The sequence below is a fragment of the Capra hircus genome, chromosome 13 (genome assembly GCF_001704415.2).
Source record: "Capra hircus breed San Clemente chromosome 13, ASM170441v1, whole genome shotgun sequence".
NCBI lineage: Eukaryota > Metazoa > Chordata > Mammalia > Artiodactyla > Bovidae > Capra > Capra hircus.
In genome coordinates, this window is record NC_030820.1 from 15,688,201 (window position 1) to 15,710,359 (window position 22,159).

At 39.0% G+C, this 22,159-nt stretch overlaps 1 protein-coding gene across 3 annotated transcripts in view; it reads right to left on the reverse strand.

Annotated features, from left to right (window-relative positions):
• The window catches only part of USP6NL (USP6 N-terminal like), a 198,353-nt gene that overhangs the window by 100,919 nt on the left and 75,275 nt on the right, over positions 1-22,159 (reverse strand). For all 3 annotated transcript variants that reach the window (XM_018057001.1, XM_018056999.1, XM_018057000.1), the window contains exon 2: positions 20,869-20,955. In XM_018057001.1, coding sequence (XP_017912490.1) covers positions 20,869-20,872 — 4 coding nt within the window. In that variant the 5' untranslated portion in view covers positions 20,873-20,955. The remainder of the gene's footprint in view (positions 1-20,868; positions 20,956-22,159) is intronic.

The following is a 22,159-nucleotide window of genomic DNA, read 5'->3' on the forward strand; positions in this document are numbered from 1 at the left end:
CCTTAAAGTGCTCCGATTGTGCATCCTGCTGCGGTTCCTACCTTCCTTCGTTCTGGCTGCTCTCTGCCTGGATGGTGTCACCAGCTCCTTTACAATCTGCAAGACTTGAATCATTGCTAGCGAACAAGCCAGAGGCTCCAGCTGCGTCCCCCAGGAATCCAACAGGTTTCACCAGCGCGAGCTCACTGCATCTCTGCTTTCAGAAAGCTCAGAATGAGCACAGTTCAACTCCAGAGGAATACATGCTCTGCTTAGCTCTCCCTGAAGGCTCTGAAGCAGTCAGTAAGATACAGGAGTGGATGGGCTGCATCTCCTTGAAATGAAGGCTTCAAAGTGATTTTTTTGCCACATGTGAAAACCACCATCCTCAGAGTCCAAAATGTATAACTTTGCACAGCATTAACAAGTTTTATACAAAACAAAATGTAAGTAATCTGTGAAGTACTGAGCACAGTGAAAACATTTTCTGACAAAAGTCACGACAGGGAAAATAAAGTGCTACGCTATAAATCCTCTCACATTGTGGATCACAGATGCTGTGTGCAAGTTTTAAAAAACACACTCAGAAGCAGTCAACCAAAATACCCTGCACTGTCAAAGCCCTGATATTTTTTTTTTTCAATTTTCTCAAAAATCTCTTATTTGAAATACAGAAAATAAAATGTGGATAAAAATACAACTCTATCTTGCTAACTCCAAGCTTTCAGATCTGCATAGAAGATATGATACCTCAAAAAGTCCCCTAAGAACCCTCTGCCCTCCCCCTCACACAGGCCTCACTGACAGTCTAGCCCCTGCAGCGAGGTCTTGGTCCCCACTGCACACCAGAAACCCCCAGAAAGGTTGTAAATTCACTGGTTTCACCATCTGAGGCGTGGGCCAGAGAATAGCAAATCAAGTATAACCACTGTTTCTGCCATATAATTTTTAACAGCCAAGCTGCAACTGTGCTCATTAATATTTAATACTTTTGCCACATGTTGCAATAATCACACAGCAGCCCTTTCACAGCAAACCTCCAGAGTTGATTAAAAGAGAGAAACAAGCTTTAGGTTAATATGGTCAAATGTTACATTTACTAAAGTGATTCTTCACCAGCAGTGCGTTCCTCCTACTGTCCTGTCGACTTTCCCAGTTGTCTTTCCTTCCCATTTACTGATATTCTTAATGTGTCATAAAATAATAGACCCTGGAGCAAATCAAAGGCAGTTTCCTTTACCTCCACACAGTTAAAGGCTTGCTTGTTACCTTCCCATTTTTCAAATGGACAACTGAGGTAGCTGGTGAATCAACCATGGCTGGAAGTATAACACAGGCTCCAACCCAAAGGCTTCTGCCTGCCATGGCACCAAGCCTCTTGTGAAAAAATGTACAGTTCCGAAATTCAGGATAAAATTGTCAGCTCTTCAGAGAAGTATTAGAACGTGTGCATACACACCCAGCCATAACGTATGCTTGATATGGGTGTTAACGGAAGATGTGTGTGCTCACTCGTGTCCAACTCAGCGACCCCATGGATCGCAGCCAGCCCGGCCCCTCTGTCCATGGGATTTCCCAGGCAAGAATACTGGAGTGAGTAGCCATTCCCTTAGGGGGTCTTCCTGACCCAGGGATAGAATCTGAGTCTCTCGTGGCTCCTGCATTGGCAGGCGGATTCTTTACCACTGTGCCACCTGGGAAGCCCACAAGTGCTACAAACCCATGGTAGTGAGAAAATATTGGCATATGGAGGACAAAACCCAGCAGTTATCTTAACTATTAAAGAGTTTGTCTGTACTTGCAAACCAAATCAAGATAAGACTTCAAATGGGTCAAAGATCAAATTCTAAACCTCAAATCAAAACTGTGCTTTTCAATGCATCCCTTTGAAGACCTGAAACAGGCAAATCAACACTTGGGTCAAATCCTTCAAAAATTCCCCTCATTCTTTCCATCCCTTGCCCCATTTCCTAGGGCAGTTCTGAACATGAAGTAGTAGTGGTGATAGTCGCTCATTCGTGTCCGACTCTTTGTGACCCTATCGACAGTAGCCCACCAGACTCCTCTATCCATGGAATTCTCCAGGCAAGAATACTTGAGTGGGTTGCCACTTCCTGCTCCAGGGGATCTTCCAGACCCAAGGATCGAACCTGGGTCGCCTGCAATTCAGGCAGATTCTCTACCGTCTGAGCTACCAGGGAAGCCTGAGCAAGAAACAGGGGTTAAATATCTAGTGGCTTTATTTTCCAGTCCTTTGCAAGTCCAGCTCCTGAGAAAGTACTTCCATTTTCCTAGGAAAGAACAGATGTTTGTGAAAAGTACTTTCTGGTAGCTTTGCTTTCTCTTTCCATCATACAGGACATCATCCTCCCAGTCAACTCTGTTCTCCATATCTGACCAGTGAAGAGAAGAACATCTGTATTTGTGTTTCCATAAATTGTGATTATCGTCACTCCCTGTCCTCACGGATATCAGTATTGATTTTGTAAATGAAAATCGTACAACGACCAGTTTGAACACACTGGTTCACCACTGTCAACCTCTGCCAAGCCACAGTTTGTTCTTGTTTCTCTCATTCGCTTCTCATGCTTTTATCACACAATGCATCACTTAAAATATCTGCACATATATTCTAATATAGGGAGCTGAGCTGTACTCTAAAATACCAAGATCACAGAATACAAGGACAGACTGAGGAACACTTGCAGATTAGAGGAAGAGTGCAGAGTCGGGACAACTAAACAGAACACGTGATTCCAGACCAGATACTGGACCAGAAAGGGATGAAGGAAAATATATGACATTTTGAGACAGCTGGCAAAATTTGAATACAATCTATAGATTATCCATGTTAATCTCCTGACTATGACCACTCAAGGGCAGTTATGTAACAGAATATCTTGGATGTTAGGAAATATACCCTGAAGTACTTAAGGGTAAATACATTCATTTACTCTCTAATCGGAGAAGGCAATGGCACCCCACTCCAGTACTCTTGCCAGGAAACTCCCATGGACACGACTGACCGACTTCACTTCACTTCATGTTTATAACATGTTTAAATCATAAAGGACAGTAATTTAAAATGAGATAAATAATGTAAAAAGAATTATACATTTGTATATATGCCGTGTTTCAGTTAATTCTGTATATGTATATACATGTTTACATACATACAGGTGCATGTTTCTGCACATGCTAAGCTGCTCCAGTCATGTCCAACTCCTTGCGACTCTATGGACTGTAGCCCACCAGGCTCCTCTGTCCATGGGATTCCCCAGGCAAGAATACTGGAGTGGGTTGCCATGCCCTTGGTGCAGGGGATCTTCCTGACCCAGGGATCAAATCTGTGTCTCTTACGTCTCCTGCATTGGCAGACAGGTTCTTTATCACTAGTGCACTGGGAATACATACACGGGCAATTTCATATTTGCTTTCTTCACCCCAGAAATCATTCTGAACCCTCCTGGATTGCAAATTTTCAAGGCCCACAAACCTCTGGGGTAACTCTGGCACAGGTAGTCTTAAAAGAATTAGTTTTGCCACTAAAGCTAATCTGGAGGAGATGCCTTCAGCAGAGCGGTCCTCCACTCTGACGTCCTTTACATCAGGAAGGATGTCTCCTTCCTCCCATCTTAAGAAAAAGGCCAACCGTTACCCATCTTACTAGGGCGCAGAGCCCCAAAGGGTAAAACGTGGGAGGTGGGGACAAAGAAAATTCAACAGCTCCTCTGATCAAGACACAGGTAACATGAGCCCATTCAACTCATTAAGATATGAGTTTTTAATAAAATTTTACTTTATAGTGAATAATTATCAAGATTTATCAGGTTTGTTGTTTCAACCAACTGCATTAGAATAAAACTCTGGGAGGAAAGTGCAATGAATGTATATTTCAGGGGGGAATAAAGAATAGTACCTAGAATCTCTAGCAACCAAGGAATAGCCTTTCAATTTTTTTAGATGGATGGAATTGGGTATCAAACCGCTGTGATATTTAAACCCTGCTGGATAAACTTACAAGAGGCATCTAACAGTTTTCAACTACTTAATATGTTTCCTTATCAGCCCTCTAGCACAGTCTTTACCTCTAATCATTGGTTCATGCGTAGCCCAGTTTTATTTATTCACTTAATGCCACAAAGCAACCATCAAAACAAAAACTAGGACCTTAATAATCTACATGTAACCTGCGGTTCCTCCAACCACCAATTCATTCCCCCCTGCTTCCAACTCAAAGTAAGAATCATCCTGAATCCAGTAGCTGTCGTTCCACTGGTTTCCTTTATATGTTATTACACACATACACAAAACCCTATTTGTTTCTATTTGGTTGCTCTGAATCTTATAAAAAGGGCATCATATTTTATGTGATGTTTTGGGAATTAGATATTTTTTCTTTAAAGTTAATTCTATTACATTCTAGACCAGTGAATCTCAATCTTCAATACACACTGTAATTACCTGGGAAATTTTTTAAAGTACGATGTCTAGGTCCATCCACAGGGATTTTGACCTCACTATCCTGGGGTGCAGCCTGGGCACCATAAACATTAACAGCTCCCCCAAATGATAACATTCAGTCAAGGTTAAGAACCAGTGTAGAACCATTCTAGAAGAATGACACAGGAAAAGCTAACTATATGTTGTGAATAAGTAAGCATGACAAGTACAGAATGTCATGAATGCCCTATTACCATTTTTATACATACATGAGGGGAGAGCGAGAGTTGGATGTATGAAGAAAAATATCAAAATGATACCAATGATTTTTCCTCTGGTGGCATTATAAATATTTAGTCTTCTTTGGCTAGACTTTTCCACAGAGAACACATTTTACTACTTTTTTTTAAGGAATTATACTTTGCTTTTTTTTTTTTTTAAATAATCTGCATCATCTAGCCAAAAGAGATATATATATATAGAAAACAAGTAACTATACGAAAAGAGGCTCAACATCTGGTCATTAGAGAATTTCAGATTAAGACAATGAGATATCAATACACATCTATCAGAATGGCTAAACTCCAACACTCTGACAGCATCAGAGGGCTGATGATCAAACACTGGCAAGGATGTGGAGCAACAGGAACTCTCATAAACTGCTGATGGGAATGCAAAATAGCACAGTCACTCTGGAAGACAATCTGGCAGCTTCTCACAAGACTAAATATGCTAATATACTATGCTAATATGATCTACCAATTGTGCTCCTTAGTATTTACCCAAATGAGTGCAATACGTACATTCACCTAAAAACCTTTATATTTATAATTGGCAAACACCTGGAAGCAACCAAAACATTCTTCAGTAGGTGAATTCTGAATAAACAAACTGTGATACATCCAGGCAATGGAATATTATTCAGCAATAAAAGGAAATGAGCTATCAAGCACAACAAGACATAGCGGAATCTTCAACGCATATTGTTAAGTCAAAGAAGTCAATCTGAAATAAGCTGCACAGTACATGATTCCAACCATTTGACATTCTGGAAAAGGCAAAAAAAACTATAGAGACAATACAATGATCAGCAGTTGCCAAGAATTTGGGAAGAAGGAAGAAAGAATCAATATGTGGGTTTTTAGGGCAGTGCAACTACTCTGTATGTCACCATCATGACAGAAACATGTCCTTATACATTTGTCAAGACTCACAGAGCAAATGACTCACAGAGGGAACCCTAAAGTAAACTATGGACTTTAGTTAACAACATTGCTGCAATATTGGCTCATCAATTGCAGTAAATGTACCACACTGGTGTAAGATGTTAGCAACAGCAGTATAATGGAACTCTTGGTACTTTCCACTCAAATTTTCTGTAAATCTAAAACTTTTCTGAAAAAAAAAAAACACAAAACTCTTTATAAAAAATTACAAAGGAATTAATCTATGTTTAATATATATTTAATCTGCATCCCACTCTTCAGACTTTAATGCAAAGATAAATCCAAAGAGTACAGAGTTTAACAGCAGAGAGACTGCTTAACACAAAAATCTGAACTGCCTACATACATGAGAGACCCACGTGACCTGGAGGACACGGAATATTATAATTGCCTTTGCAATTTTAATAATCTGCATCATCTCACCAAAAGATATATATATATACATATATATATATAGAAAACAAGTAACTATAGGAAAAGAGGCTCAACATCTGGTCATTAGAGAATTTCAAATTAAGACAAACAGTGTAAGCTACTGTAAGCTGCCTACAAACACTTGTAAGCTACTTCTTTTTTTAACAGAAAAACTCTTACTTCAATCTTGGATCCTACATTTGAATTTCTGTAGGCCAAAACCTCTAAAGCCACTAACTTTTGGCCAAGCCTCAACACTGCTGATTTACTTTTCCTTCCCATCACTTCCAAATCCAGCATCGCCAGAGCAGAACCAAGGGAGAAAACCCATGAGCAAATGAGAAAGATGATGAGAGAGAGAGAGAAACCCAGCAGGCTGGAGAGACAGCACTCTCCATCTGCTTCTATGTGGACATTTCAACTGTGCCATTTTCCTTTCTCCAAAGGAGAATACAAGGCAAAAATCAACTTCTTTCAGATGAAAGGGGATCACGAACAGGAACTGTGTAACAAATGATGTAAAGAAAAAACAGTCTGGCAGAGGAAACTAATCTTTTCCCACCATATCTCGTTCAACAAAACAACAAAAGAAACAGGAAGAGAGAAAGAATAAGATTGAATTTGATCTCATTTGTATATTCTTTCTCACGTTCATTTAATAAAACCATGAACAAGTTCACTGAAGCATCTTTCGTGGCCCTAAGTGAAAAGAAATACAAGAGAATCATATATTCTAAAGCAGAATTATACTACTATCCATAACAAAGTGTTACAGATACTTCAAACCAACTCCTTAGAATATTAAAGAACCACAAACACTAATTTAACAAAGTCTCTGCTTTTTTTCAATTTACATCTTTAATAGTTTTTATTTCAAAAAGAATACATGCTTATTGTAGAAAAAAATTATCCAAAAATAAGTCAAAAGAAAATAAAAATCTTTCTCAGGCCCACTATATAGAGATAAGCACTGCTAACAACCTTTTAGACTTTTCATGTACTTTCTGCTTGCTGATTTAACAAAAATGAGGTAACAGTATGCATACTCTTTTGGAACTAATTTGTATTTTCACATTTCTGACTATTTCATCAACATCTTTTTCATAAAATAAACACAGACAAGGCTATTTGCTCTGTGCTCTGTCCACAAAATTTTTTTATCAAATAAATAACAGCCCAGCATCTTTTCATTCTTGGCAAAGATTCAGATTCTTTTTCTACCCAATTTTCAGAAAACTTCTTTGGTTTTCCTGGAAATATATTTCAGAATTAAACTACTGTCATTCTTTTTTCAGAACATGTAGATAAATGAGAAGAAAAAATGTGAGAGGCTACCCTTCTCATGACAAAAATAATCTGTAATTATTCAAGATGTCAGTCAGCCTGCAGATAGAAAAACACTACTGAATATTAAGCTATAAACCCACCTCTGACTGGTCTCCTCTTGGATTAATAAACCAGTTAATATACTCCACTTTCTTGTCATTCTACCTTAAGGATGACATATAATCACTTTGCTCTAGAATTTTGAAAACCAGTCTCTACAAACTCATCAATATAAAATACAATATATATTTTTTATAAAAAATAAAAGTTGCACATTCTTTCTACACCTAAAACTATACTATTTTCTGTCCAGTGTCCCTAACAATTCATAATGAGCATTTAAAAGTTAACATTGCCGAAAGCTCCTATCTTGACAGATTTTCTTCATAAAGGTAAATGTCCTGATACTGTAGGATGTGGAAGGAGCCACAGAACATGTGTTTATGGATGATGACATTATCCTTCTTTCACATAATCTCCAAGAATATTAAATATAGTAACTGCTTATGAATGAAGTCCCTGTATTAATGTAATCAAGCTAGCGATTCTTTCAAAAGTAGTTTTAAAAAATATTTTACCAAAGGGCAATCCATTTTACTTATAAAAAGCAACCAAGAAACTTTTCAACTCTGTAGCTCAGTGGAAACTGTCATAAATATGCACAAAATATGCTTTACAAACAAGGGAAATATAGACATATTATCCCAATATAACTTCACAAATTCTTAACATACTGTCTGTATACCATAAGTGCATATTAAAGGCAATAAAATCTTATTAATCCATACAAAATATTAAGCACTTAGGACGTATGCACAACACCTAGCAGGCACCGAGGAAATAACAACATCAGCTGCTGGTTATTACAGGGGTGATCGACCTTCCACCCTTCCTTTCTTCCGAGAGAAACTGGCATTAAGTAATTATACAACTAATTATTGAATGACAACTGAATTGACTACTGTGAATAATTACTAGATGACTGAGCATGTGTCCTTAAGTGGAAAAAGTGTGAATTAAAGGCCATACCTAGTTCATTATAACTGAACATATTCCAATTTCTGAGTTACCACATATCAAATTTTTAAAGTAAGCTTCCTTCTGTACAGAAATGACCTCTCTTCTGACTTTTCCCAAGCTACATATAGATGAATGCAGATATGGAAAGAAAAGAGGCTTGCTAGTCATAACAAGGAAACTTAAATATGACTTTATTTTCAAAATCAAGAATTCAAAGAAAACACAACATCCAGGCAATCTGACCTACTCCAGATACTAACAAAACTATCAAATAACATTAGTAGTTTTTAAAAATTCATTACCATTAAGAAAACACATATAAAAAATCCCTTAAATCACAACTCAATTTAGAATAAATCATAATTCATCACATTTAGCATCAAATATTCATATGTGAATATATACAAATAAGAAGACACAGGTATTTCTAGAGAGTTCACAAAAGTGCTTGTGTATATAAACACAGCAGTCCCTTCAACATTCAAAAAGACCTTTCCAGTTTCCTCAATGTAAGATCTGCAATCGCCATAGCACATTAGCCACCAGGTGAGTCCCTGACAGAACAGTACATTAAGCAAAACTGATCCTATCATTCTCTGCCCGTCCTCTTTCTGAAACCTTCTTCTTCCTCTGCCTTTTCTGTATACTGTGAGTTCTCTCTCCTCTGATCACCGCAAAATGATGCATGTCCCAAAAGAAACAAATAAAGCTCCAATAAACATACAGAAACTGTACTGTTCCATAATAAATTTTTGGAGGCATAAAAGCATTATCCAAGGATTAAAATCTGTGATTTTTCAGGAAGAATTCTGGAAGACTGTTTTAGAAGGATATGATACAACAGAAAGTGTAAATAGTGAGCACATGAAAAAAGATATCCTAACCATGATACACCACCTCAACACCATTAGGATGGCTGCTGTCCAAAAAACAGAAAATAACAAGTGTTGGAAAGGATGTGGAGAAACTGGAATTCCTGTACAATTCAAAATGGTGTGGCCACTACGAAAAACAGTATGGCAATTTCTAAAAAAATTAAACATAGAATTGCCATGTTATACATCAATTCCATTTCTGCGTATGTACTCAACAGGAAGCAGGATCTCAGAGGGATATTTGTAGACCTAGGTTCACAACAGTGTTGTTATTCACAGAAACCAAAAGGTGGAAGCAAACCAAGCATCCATCAACAGATGAACAGATAAACAAAATGTAAGCCATACAGTGGAATATTATTCAGCCTTAAAAAGTAACGAAAGTCTGATACATGCTACAGCAAGGATGAACTTTGAGGACAGTATGCTAATTGAAATAAGCCAGTGACAAAAAGACAGATACTATTTGCTCCCTCATACAAGAGGTACCCAGAGCAGTCATAGTCATAGAGACAGAAAAGTAGAATGGTGGTTGCTAAGGGATCAGGGGAGGGGAACATGAAGCTGTTTGATGAATACAGAGTTTCAGTTTTGCAAGACACAGAGTTCTGGAGATTGGTTGCACTATAATGTGAATATACTCAACACTATGCTAGCAAAGTAATGCTCAAAATTCTCCAAGCTAGGCTTCAATAGTACATGAATCGAGAAATTCCAGATGCTCAAGCTGGATTTAGAAAAGGCAGAGGAACCAGAGATCAAATTGCCAACATCCACTGAATCATTGAAAAATCAAGAGGTTCCAGAAAAACATCTATTTCTGCTTTATTGACTACACCAAAGCCTTTGGCTATGTGGATTACAACAAACTGGAAAATTCTTAAAGAGATGGGAATACCAGACCAACTTATCTACCTCTTGAGAAAGCTGTATGCAGGTAGAACATGGAACAATGGACTGGTTCAAAATTGGGAAAGGACTATGTCAAGGCTGTATATTGTCATCCTACTTATTTAATTTATATGCAGAGTATATCATGCAAAATGCAGGGCTGGATGAAGCACAAGCTGGAATCAAGATTGCCAGATACTGAGGAAATATCAATAACCTCAGATATGCAGATGATACCACCCTTATAGCAGAAAGCAAAGAAGAACTAAAGAGCCTCTTGATGAAGGTGAAAGGGGAGAGTGAAAAAGATGGCTTAAAACTCAACATTCAAAAACAAACAAACAAACAAACAAAAAAAAAAACAACTCAACATTCAAAAAATGAAGATCATGGCATCCGGTCCCATCACTTCATGGCAAATAGATGGAGAAACAATGGAAACAGTGAGAGACTTTATTTTCTTGGGCTCCAAAATCACTGCAGATGGTGACTACAGCCATGAACTTAAAAGATGCTTGCTCCCTGGAAGAAAAGCTATGACCAACCTGCTACTGCTGCTAAGTCACTTCAATCATGGCCAACTCTGTGCAACCCCACAGGCGCAGCCCATCAGGCTCCCCTGTCCCTGGGATTCTCCAGGCAAGAACACTGGAGTGGGTTGCCATTTCCTTCTCCAGTGCATGAAAGGAAAAGTGAAAGTGAAGTCGTCAATCACATCCGACTCTTAGCAACCCCATGGACTGCAGCCGACCAGGCTCCTCCATCCAAGGGAATTTCCAGGCAAGAGTACTGGAATGGGTTGCCATTGCCTTCTCCAATGACCAACCTAGAAAGCATATTAAAAAGCAGAGACATTACTTTGCCAACAAATGTTCATTTAGTGAAGGCCATGTTTTTTCCAACAGTCATGTATGGATGTGAGAATTGAACCATACAGGAGGCTGGGCATCAAAGAACCGATGCTTTTGAACTGTGGGGTTAGAGAAGTCTCTTGAGAGTCCCTTGGACTGCAAGGAGATCCAACCAGTTCATCCTAAAGGAAATCAGTCCTGGGTATTCACTGGAAGGACTGATGTTGAAGCTGAAGCTCCAATACTTTGGCCACCTGATTCAAAGAGCCAACTCATTAGAAAAGACCCTGATGCTGGGAAAGACTGAACACAAGAGGAGAAGGACAAGGAGAATGAAAGAGGACAAGATGGCTGGATGCCGCCACCGATTCAATGGCCGTGGTTTGAGCAAGCTCTGGGAGATGGTGAAGGACAAGGAAGCCTGACATGCTGCAGTCCATGGGGGTAGCAAAGAATCAGACATGACTGAATGACTGCACAACAACTGAACTGTACTCTTAAAAGTGGTAAAGATGGCATTTTGCATGTTGGATATTTTACCACAATTTTTTTTTAAAAGTTATCCTGTCTAAAAATCAAATATGCAACTGAAAGCAACTTTATGTTGTTTTGAGCCTACTAAGCTAGTCATGGTGAAACTGATAATCTGTATATCGACTACCAAGGTCACTATAAATTGATGTCATATTTTAAGAAAGACAGGAAAATATAAGCAAACATATTTCAGTATTATAAATCTAGCCTAAGGAATTATAAGCTTTTTTTAAAGAAATAGGGCAAAATCACCAATGATATTCATTCTGCAAACCTTTTTTTAAATAAACCATCTTAAAAAAAACAAAAAAAAATAGGAAATAGTTAAACAAGTTACTATGCATTGTTACCTTTAAGGAATAAAATTACGAATTCTAATTATAAAAACTATTATGGAAATATGGTAACTGTCTAAAATCAATGTTAAAAATCCAAATATAAAAGTACATATACACTATGAACCCAATTATATCAAAATATATATAGCGAGACAATACCAGAGGGTCATATGCAAAAAAGCAAATGAATGGGGTTACCAAAGACTTTCTCCCCTTTCCAAATGGACTTATTTTACTGTTACGGTTATACTTTAAAACAACAACAATGAAAGAGGATTAGTGAAGATGAAGAAAACAGATTAGTTTAGATGAGATTAGGTAAAATTAAGTACAAAATGGAGGCAAAATGGAGAGTGTTCATCTAAACTAAAGTTGCCAACTTTAATCCTCTCCAAACACCTACTTCTACCAATGCTGAATTCACCTCCATTTCTTAGTCTCTCAACTACAGATCTTTACGCCTGTCGTTTCTTCTGTTTAGAACCCTCTCCCCCTTGCTCTCCACTTAGCCAACCTCAGCTGGAAGATGATTTCCCCAGGGTGGGCTTCCTGTGCCCCCCAGGGAGAGGCTCCTGGCTCCTGCAGACACCTACATTTTCTGTCTGCACTCCCAGCACTGGGGTGTCCTTCTTCCCCACTAGTTAAGGGCTCCATGAGATGCTGGTCTTGTCCTTGTCTATTAATAAATCCCCAAGACCAACACAGCAGTAGCGCATGGGGAAGTGCTCACTAAATCCTTGTTAGTACTAAACAAAAGCATTATTAATATTTATTCCAAGTCATGGACTCTCTTCCTTAAAATCTGTTTTAAAATCAGACTTAAACGCAACTCTTAAAATATTTTAAGAAATTAATTTATATCACCTGTCTCAGTGTTGTCTAAAAACAAGTTTGAACCTCTTATACTTTTGCAATAGTCCATCAATTTTCCAGCTTCCAATATGCCTTTCAATGATTAAACTTTTAAGAGTTACAACTATAGATGGTAAGTATTCTGACATTTCACATTAAATCTAATATAACCCATAAATCTCTAAAGCCGAATGGGAATTAGAGCCTTGATATGTTCATTTATTCTATTTTAGCTGAAGAAAATTTATTAGGACAAAGAAGCACCAGGTTATGGGAAGGGCTAATCTTTAGCGAAGCAAATTCAATTAATAGATGAAGAGCTGCAGCTGGTTTACTGTTATTAAAAAAAAAAAAAAAAAAACACACTAAATTCAACACTGCTATACCTTCTATCTTCACAGTACCTGTTCAAGAGCATCTTGAGATTTCTATCAGTGTAATTCAAAACAGAAACCACGCAGAAAGGAATTTCTCTTGATAAAAGCCAAATGTTGTCTCCTTTCAAGGTCATCTCACATTCTAGAAAATATTTTATTGCCATTTTCCAAAACCTTCACAATTAAGCAAAACAGAAATTTGCAAAGCAGAACAATAAATCCTGTTCTTATGGAAGAGATTTGAACTCTATTTCAATTAAAGAAGAAATGGGAAAATTTTCTGTGAAAGAACCAAATGGGAAGGAAATGGAGCGATCACCTCACAGCCCCCCGTCCCTTCCAGAAGACTTCCTGAAGGAATGCCCCCAAACCTGTCACACAGGCCAGGGTGGATCCCGGCAGAGGACCCTCAGACAGTCCTAACCTGAGGGACACTCTGTGAGAGAACTGACCTGCATTCTTGTAGAACACATCATGTGAGATAAAGAACGTCTGAGGAATCTTCCAGATTAGAGGAGACTGAAGACACCAGAAACTAAATGCAAGGTGTGAACGGCACTCAGCTGGACCCTGCGCTGGAGGGGCAGGAGCGCCACGGGGACTGGAGACTGTAAGCAATGAGGCGTGGTCTGCAGACCAGATAAACACGATCTATTAGGTTAGCTTTACCGTGGTCACGTTAAGAGAGCCCTCCTCTTCAGGACTACTTACTGAAATACAAAGTGGAGCATGACATATGCAACCTATTCTCAGATGGTTCCAAAATCAGTAACATGTATTGTTTTAATAACACACATTCAGATACTTAAAAATAAAATACAGAATTGATCTCATGGGAAAAATAAAGTTGGACCAGGTGGGAAGGAGTGATAGAATTTCACCTGCTGAGAACAGATACACAGTTAGACAGGAAAAAAATAACTTAAGAAGGACAGCTCTAAAAACCTAGAGGTCATTACTGTCCATGAGAATGACTGCAGCTCAATAAATTCTAGCGAGTTGGAAATTCAAATTTTGTTGTGCCATAATTGTCACAAACAAGTCTGCAGAGTTCTTCCAACACTGATAATACCTAGTTCCTCCTTTCCTGATACGTAACACTTCCCACTTGAGCTTTATCTACATATCACATAAGGAAATAGCAGAAAGTCATGAAGGGAAAATAGAAAAGATCAACTATTTACAAAAAACTTAATACACTTTTGCTTTTCGAATTTTTTAAAGTTATAGTCAAGAAAACATATTTTGTTTACTTTGCATGTACTAGAACGTAACAAGGTTAACCAGTGAGATCAAACACAGTACTTCACAGGCTTAAAAGCTTTTCACCATGCATCCAATAAACTCCATTCTACCCCGTTCTTCTAGAACCCAAAACAGGCAATGGCACTTTTTAAAAGGCACTGCGATCCCAAATGCCCCACAATTTAATATAAGATGTATATGAGTGCACACTAGTGTTTACCTTTAATGTTTCTGCATTCCCTTGTTTAAAGCTCATCACCTGACCGCTGCAAATGCGTAAGCGCAAAGAAAACTGTTGTAGCTCCAGAGGTACCTGGGTAATGCCAGCAGAAGTCAGCTTCTGAACTCAGGGGGTAAAACAGCACTCTACCACCATCTGCCTATACAATGACCACCATCTTGGAACCTGAATAAGAGACAACTCATATAAGAAGTGTTCACAGGCTTCACTGGTGGCTCAGAGGTAAAGAATGCGCCTGCCAACGCAGGAGACACACGTTTGATCCCTGGTCTAGGAAGATCCCACAAGTCACAGAGCAACTAAGCCTGTGCGCCACAGCTACTGAGCCTGTGCTCTGGAGTCTGGGAACCGCAACCCCTGAGGTCCACGGCCTGGAGCCTGTGCTCCATGAGAGAAGCCACCACCACGGGACGCCTGCACAATGCAGCAAAGAGCAGCGCCCACTAGAGAACCCTGTGCAAAAACAAAGAACAAGCGCAGCCATAAGTTAACTAGCTTAATTAAATAGAAAAAAGAAAAGTATCCAACCCCATTTGGCTTCCTAACTTCTGGACCACAATCGTGACAGAAACATATGCAACATTTCCTGTTTTAAAAAACTAACTATGGCTCAGCGCTTAAAACGGGAATCGGGGAAGCGGGCAAGGGAACCTGGGGAAATCTTTTCACTCTGTTCCTGACCCTCTCAGCCCAAGGTTTTAAAGAGAGGCTAGAGAGAATTATTTCATAATCACTTTTCTATCTCCAAAAAAAGGGGAAAGAAAGGTTAACACCAAAATACCACTTTAGATCAGTTTTGAGGGAGGAAGACAGAGGCTAAAGAAATTTTAATACAAATTTCACACATCTAAGAAATGAGAGGACAACTATACAATGACATCCATCATATACAGTCACAGGCTCCAATTCCTTTAACGGAAAATGTCTATTTGACTTATCTTTTGATAAATGAAAAATACTAAAAGTCACACCTATAATATTTTCATATAGAAATTCATTTTAGATATGTTTATGAAATCTTCAAACCAGTACATCAGCTCTAATAAAGTGGATTCAAGAAACTGCAAAAATCAAATCCTATTTTCTGAAATTAGCATCCTTTTCAAAGAGATTTCTCTCAAGATTTTGTTAAATGCAGATATGTCAGTATTTAAAATGTAGTTAAACTTAAATTTTCTTTTCTTTATCTTCTGTGGTACACAGCTATTCCATAAGATAGGACATCTATCCAGACAGACTATTGTTATAGAGAGAAGACAATACTTAAGAAAAGCCTTATCTTACTTGCTGCATGATTTTTCTATTTAATGAAACTCAGAAGAATCTTTATGCTACCACTCAGGGGTTTAGCAACCTACTCAACAGTTATAGCATCCTCTGCCCTAATGAATGTTAAACTAAGTGTTCTTCACCTCGGCATCGTCTCTCAGTCTACGCTCCAATGAATAATATTGTTCCTCTTACTAGAAAGACACAAATACACTACATCCCGAATTATTCACCACCATTACTTTTTCTTCAGATAAAAGAGAAATATTTCATATTCAGAAGTGACTCAAAAAACTCACTCCACCATTTAGGCCAAAGGGCAAAATCAAACACTCCCAACACAATAGATTCATTCCTGAATTGCCCAGTCAACAGCCAAAAAGACTCTTAGGCAACATGTCATATAATTACTTACAGAGCAAAACTTTTCCAAATAAAGTGAAATAAATACAGAAGTAAATATTTAATCATTTAAAATAGAATGGATAAACTTTATCTTTTTAACTTCAATTCAGTTCAGCCACTCAGTCGTGTCCAACTCTTTGTGAACCCATGAATCGCAGCACACCAGGCCTCCCTGTCCATCACCATCTCCCGGAGTTCACTCAGACTCACTACCATAGAGTCGGTGATGCCATCCAGCCATCTCATCCTCTGTCGTCCCCTTCTCCTCCTGCCCCTAATCCCTCCCTACATCAGAATCTTTACCAATAAGTCAACTCTTCGCATGAGGTGGCCAAAGTACTGGAGTTTCAGCTTTAGCATCATTCCTTCCAAAGAACACCCAGGACTGATCTTCTTTAGAATGGACTGGTTGGATCTCCTTGCAGTCCAAGGGACTCTCAAGAGTCTTCTCCAACACCACAGTTCAAAAGCATCAATTCTTCGGCGCTCAGCTTTCTTCACAGTCCAACTCTCACATCCATACACGACTACTGGAAAAACCATAGCCTTGACTAGATGGACCTTAGTCGGTAAAATAATGCCTCTGCTTTTCAATATGCTATCTTTTTAACTTAAAACTTGGGAAAAGAAAAATAAGTAGTACCCTAAATTATCACTTTTGGTTTTTGTTGCTTTTTTGGCTTTTTTAAAAACATTTAATCAAAATAATCATCTAGAAATTATTAAGCACTGCTCTTTACACAAACTACTCTTACTGCTACAATCCCCATCAAAGATCTAAAAAATCCATTTTAAATTACAGCCAGACTTTAACAGCTTTATTTCATCTTTGACACCATCTGATAAAATAAAATGTTTAATAAATGTGGTAAATGCTAAACATTGCTAAATATGGCAAATATAGAAAATTAAGACCAATTTAAGTACTGAAAAATCAAAAGGCTTTTTGTCGACTATAACAAAGCTAACAATTCACAATGAAATGCACATCACAGCAGCACAACGTACTTCACAAGATACATATTCAGCCTCAGAACTTGACAGGATATATAAAAATCTAGACTAAAAGCCGAAAAACATCTTAAAGCATTTAACAAATTCTCTAGGTCTTACAGTTGGGGCATCCCAATTCATGTGTCAGGATGTACGGAGAACCTGATCTCTGGGCCCGGCCTGAGGTGTCAGAGCTGGCTGCCTCCAAGACCCCAACGTCTGCACCAGTTTATCCCACGTGCCGTACAGCCACTGCCAGGCCCCACCCGGTTCATGACGCGCAAAGGGCTAGGCAACACCACGGAGGCACACACGAGTACCCAATCTTCCTTGTAATCTCTGGAGAAACACTGACAAAATTTCTAGTCACCCAACAATCTCACCCAAATCTAGGTTTGGAAATCCTACCTAGATTTTAATGACATATCTTCCTATTTCTTAACCTGTGCCATATTTTACCATGTCTTCTCCAGTATGTTTTTCAAAAACAGGAACTCTGACTTACTCAGCTCCATCCCACCTTTATGAAAACTGACGAGCCCCTGGGAACTGCAGCGCAGCAAAGGCCATGACACCATCCCTAACCCATGGTTCCAGTCATCCACTCAAGAATGACTTCCACTGCCAGAGAAAATCGAGTTGACAAGACAGACTCAAAGCGTGATTTCCAAGACAGCAAGGAAAGAGCTGGAAACTAAGAGCAAAACTAGGAAGGGCAAACGCTGCCTGTGACCCATCTTTTCAATTTGTATCTAACAAAAATGTCTCTTTCTCAGAGCAATTTTTCCAGAATGAAATCTTAAGTAGTCCCCATCACTGACGTCCCTCAACAGTTCCTAAGCTGGGCACTATAACCTAAGTCCAAACCTCCAGAAATGTGTACACCATGGACCCTGATTCCATCTACACCAGCTTTACGTCTCACAAGCTCCCCGCCAGCTCTATACTCCAGGATGTTCAGCCACTCAGTAACACCCTCCTGTGGTCGAACCTTCACGTCTTTCTCACAGTGCTTCCCCTACTTGGAATGCTTTATCCTATTAACACTCACACGCTCTTCATGGGGGCAGCTCAAACTTCACCTAAGAACAATAACACATGGAACAGTTATCACACAGTTAGGGCGTCACAAAGGAACACTCAAATCCATGCACTATTTATTGAGCATCTACAGAGTGCTGGGAACTATGCTTAGCCTTAGGAATAAGTCTTTACCCTGAAGGAGTTTACAGATTAGATGAAGACTGGAGCGAACAGGCCAGTGATTTTCCTGGAGGATGTCAGCAGCAAGAGTGAGGCAGGCAGCGTGCTCTGGAGAAGCAGCACCCTGGGGCTCCCCCAGCAAGTGAAGGTGTGCATGGATGGTGGAGAGGAGCTCTAGGATCCAGGGAACTAAACAGAAACTGATTTTTTTTAGTTTAAATGTGATGTACAAGGATATGAGACTTCATTATAATCCCAGTGGTTAAACCCCCAATGGCATTGTTCGTGCTTTGCAGCTCCCTGTTTTCACAACAAACACTGAGAAATCACCAATAAAATATACAGACAAATGACCAAAAAAGGACATTACCTATGCCCCTAACAAGTTAAACATCTCCACGGATCAGAAATCTCACAGGAACACAAAGTATAAGCGTAGGCGAGGCCAGAAGGTCTGCTGGGCTCTGGGCCCCAGACAGGAAAAGGCAGCAGGCAGGCAGTGGGCTCTCAGGGATTAACTATGAGTTGATCGGATCGGGTAGCAGGGCTCCACGTGAACTACGGTCGGCAGCAGACACTTTGCTGAAAATCAGGCACTGGGGTGGCACTCTGCCTTGTCTAGGAAACTAGAACAAAAAAGATTTCTGCTAACTGCACTGAGGCCACAGCGTAGGAAACGGCTGACCTCATGCCAGATGACCCAGTGACCAAATCTGTGACATGCCAACGTCACCGGGGCCAGGGCCTGGTCCACTAACACAAGACCTAGTTCTGATCTGGGAACTCTGAAGCCAGGCAGAGACAAGGGCAAAACTGCCAGACCAGCAGGGGAAATCAGAGAGAGAAAGAGACAGGAAAAAGAAAACTCCCATCACAAGAAAACTCCCGTGCCTGCAAAATTACAGGACATGATGTCGACACCAATAATATCAACAACCAGAACATAAATTCACTGCAGACAAAACAAATCATCGAATGACCTGAAAAAGACTTTAAAATAAACATGTTAAAGACGCTCAAAGAGATAAATAACAAACTGGAAATGAGAAATGAACTAGTGGATATAAAAAAGACCCGATTAAAAATCTTGCAGATGAAGTATAACCACTGCAATTTATAAATAAAAATTTGTCTGTGGTTCCAGTACTCATCATCAGATGCCTAATAAGCCACCCCTCCCTCTACCTTCAGGCTCACAGGGCTCTGAGTTTCGTGGGACAGCCGTGTCAGACTCCAAGATTCAAAAATGAAAGACACCTGGGTATTTGTTTGTCCTCAAAGAACTTGCCATCTGTGACACTACTAGACCACTAAGATTACAAAGTAGAACAAAATTTAAATTTCAAAAAAAGTAAGCATTTCTTAAATTAAAATGCTGTTAGTGTTCATGAGCTCATACTACCTACCATCTTTACTAGAGTTGGCACTCTACAAGAGAGAAACATTCTCATCAAATTTCACATGAGTGGAGCTGAAATAACAAAAGCTGCGTCTTTCTTAATCTGTATTTGAACTCATCTGGCAACTATCCTTATTTATTCAAAGCACACCACCAAAAAAGTAACCCACTGAAAAGTCTCCCCAAGACCACAGCTTGCAGTATTACTGTTAGTAGAAAGGACTCAAAGATCTCACAATAACAGCAGCTTCATTTTCGCTTATCAACTTCTGCCTGATCATTCAAATCAAGAAAAGCTACTGTATTCCTATCAAGGTATATACAATCAGTACGTGAAAAGTTTTCAACTCTGTGCTATTATATTCTAATAAGAAAATATTCACTTCATCCCAGTTTCCCTTACCAAAAAGGCTGTACTCTAAAAGTACACCATAACTGTCATAGGATCCCAATCAAGATAAAATCTTAATTCTTTCCTCACTCTCTAGAAGTAAACAGTTAAAACAATAAAGTCTAGTTCTCTTGTTCATGAACAGAAGTAGAACGACACGACAGAAAATATTATATACACTACCCCCTTACAACTGAGAAGACAAAATCTATTTCAAAAGATAAGTCTATAAGACAGACTTGGTTCCTTGATCCAAAGACACTGATATATCTTTGATTAAATAACATTAATTCATGTTACCCAATGATTAAATGTCACATAATAAATCTCTGCTAATTATGGTCAATTGCCATCTTCCCGCTTCATATTTCTAAAGAGTCACTTTCCAATGAATAGTCAATAGAAAAGTTTAGATGGTAAACTAAGCCAGCCAAGAAGCCAATGACAAAGAGATCCTCACATCTAACTTCTTAGGATAAATCAAACACCAAACAGTATCACCTTCTTTTAAATAGACAAAGGCACGGTATTGGGCCACACCACAATATTCAATCACTGATGAAATGACATAATTCCAATTTACCTAGGACACTTACCCATGACTGGAGATGTCTCTGTATGTGGTCCCGATCAGGCGCTACACCCAAATCTGCTGTCCAGTGTTTCTCAGAGGAATACATGTCCTGGGAAGAAAACAGAAAGAAATCATATTTTCTAAAGGTCAGTATTTAAAATTTTCTAGAAGAAAATAAAAATAATTTACTTACAAAAATTTACTATTAAAAAAAAAACACCCTGACATCATCTAAATGTAAAAAATTACCAATCAATGTTTGGAACATCATGATTCTGTTCATATTTTCCTTTTTCTGTAAGAAGTTACCTCAAAAGCAAATAATATGTATAAAGTTGTTGCCACAGAAACTTATTAATCTGTCTTCAGTTCCCTCCTCCATCACCACATAAATAAGTCAGAGGAAGAAAGCACCCCATTTTGGGTAAATTAAACACATCACACCTGCTGAATGTATTCTGACTGCACATAAATGATTTATACACACCACCAAATAAAAGTTACCAAAGTTACTCCTATACTTTCTCTAATAATGGGCCTTTTCTTCATTATAAAGTAATATGACTTCGTTGTTTAAAAAAATTGGAAACACCTAAGTAAAAAGAAAAAGTTATCCCAATAGTACAATGCCATTACATCTACCCAAACATCTGCGGCATGTCTCCTTTCCAGGAAGTTTCTGTATTTATTTTTAAACTGTACTTTTACAAATACTACATACACAATTCTGTATTTGGTTCTTTTCAGTTGAGTAAAGCTTAACACATCGCCCTGTATTACTTATAACTGCAAAGCTAACCCTTGTTAGGATGTAATCATAAATCTTTCTCCCTTGACAACACGGCTTCCCTGGTGGCTCAGATGGTAAAGCGTCTGCCTGCAAGGAGGGAGACCCGGGTTCGATCCCCGGGTGGGGAGGATCCCCTGGAGAAGGAAATGGCACCCCACTCCAGTACCCTTGCCTGGAAAATCCCACGGATGGAGGAGCCTTGTATGCTATAGTCCATGGTGTCACAAAGGGTCAGACACACGGAGTGACTTCACTTTCCTTTTTGATACGATATTAAAGAAAATGAGGCACAAAGGAACATGTACACATCACCATGGCTGCACAAGTGTCTCCCTGAACCTAACGTATGAAATTCCACAAACCAGATATCCGATTCGATACATAATTTACACTTGTGCTCAGGGAGCTGCCCTCATAAGCTGATCAGCTACCTCTCAGGATCACAAGGAGTGATAACTTTCTACGTCAATTAAGAAAACAGCACAATGGAAAGCACCCCTGCTTCTGAAACAGATTACAGGTC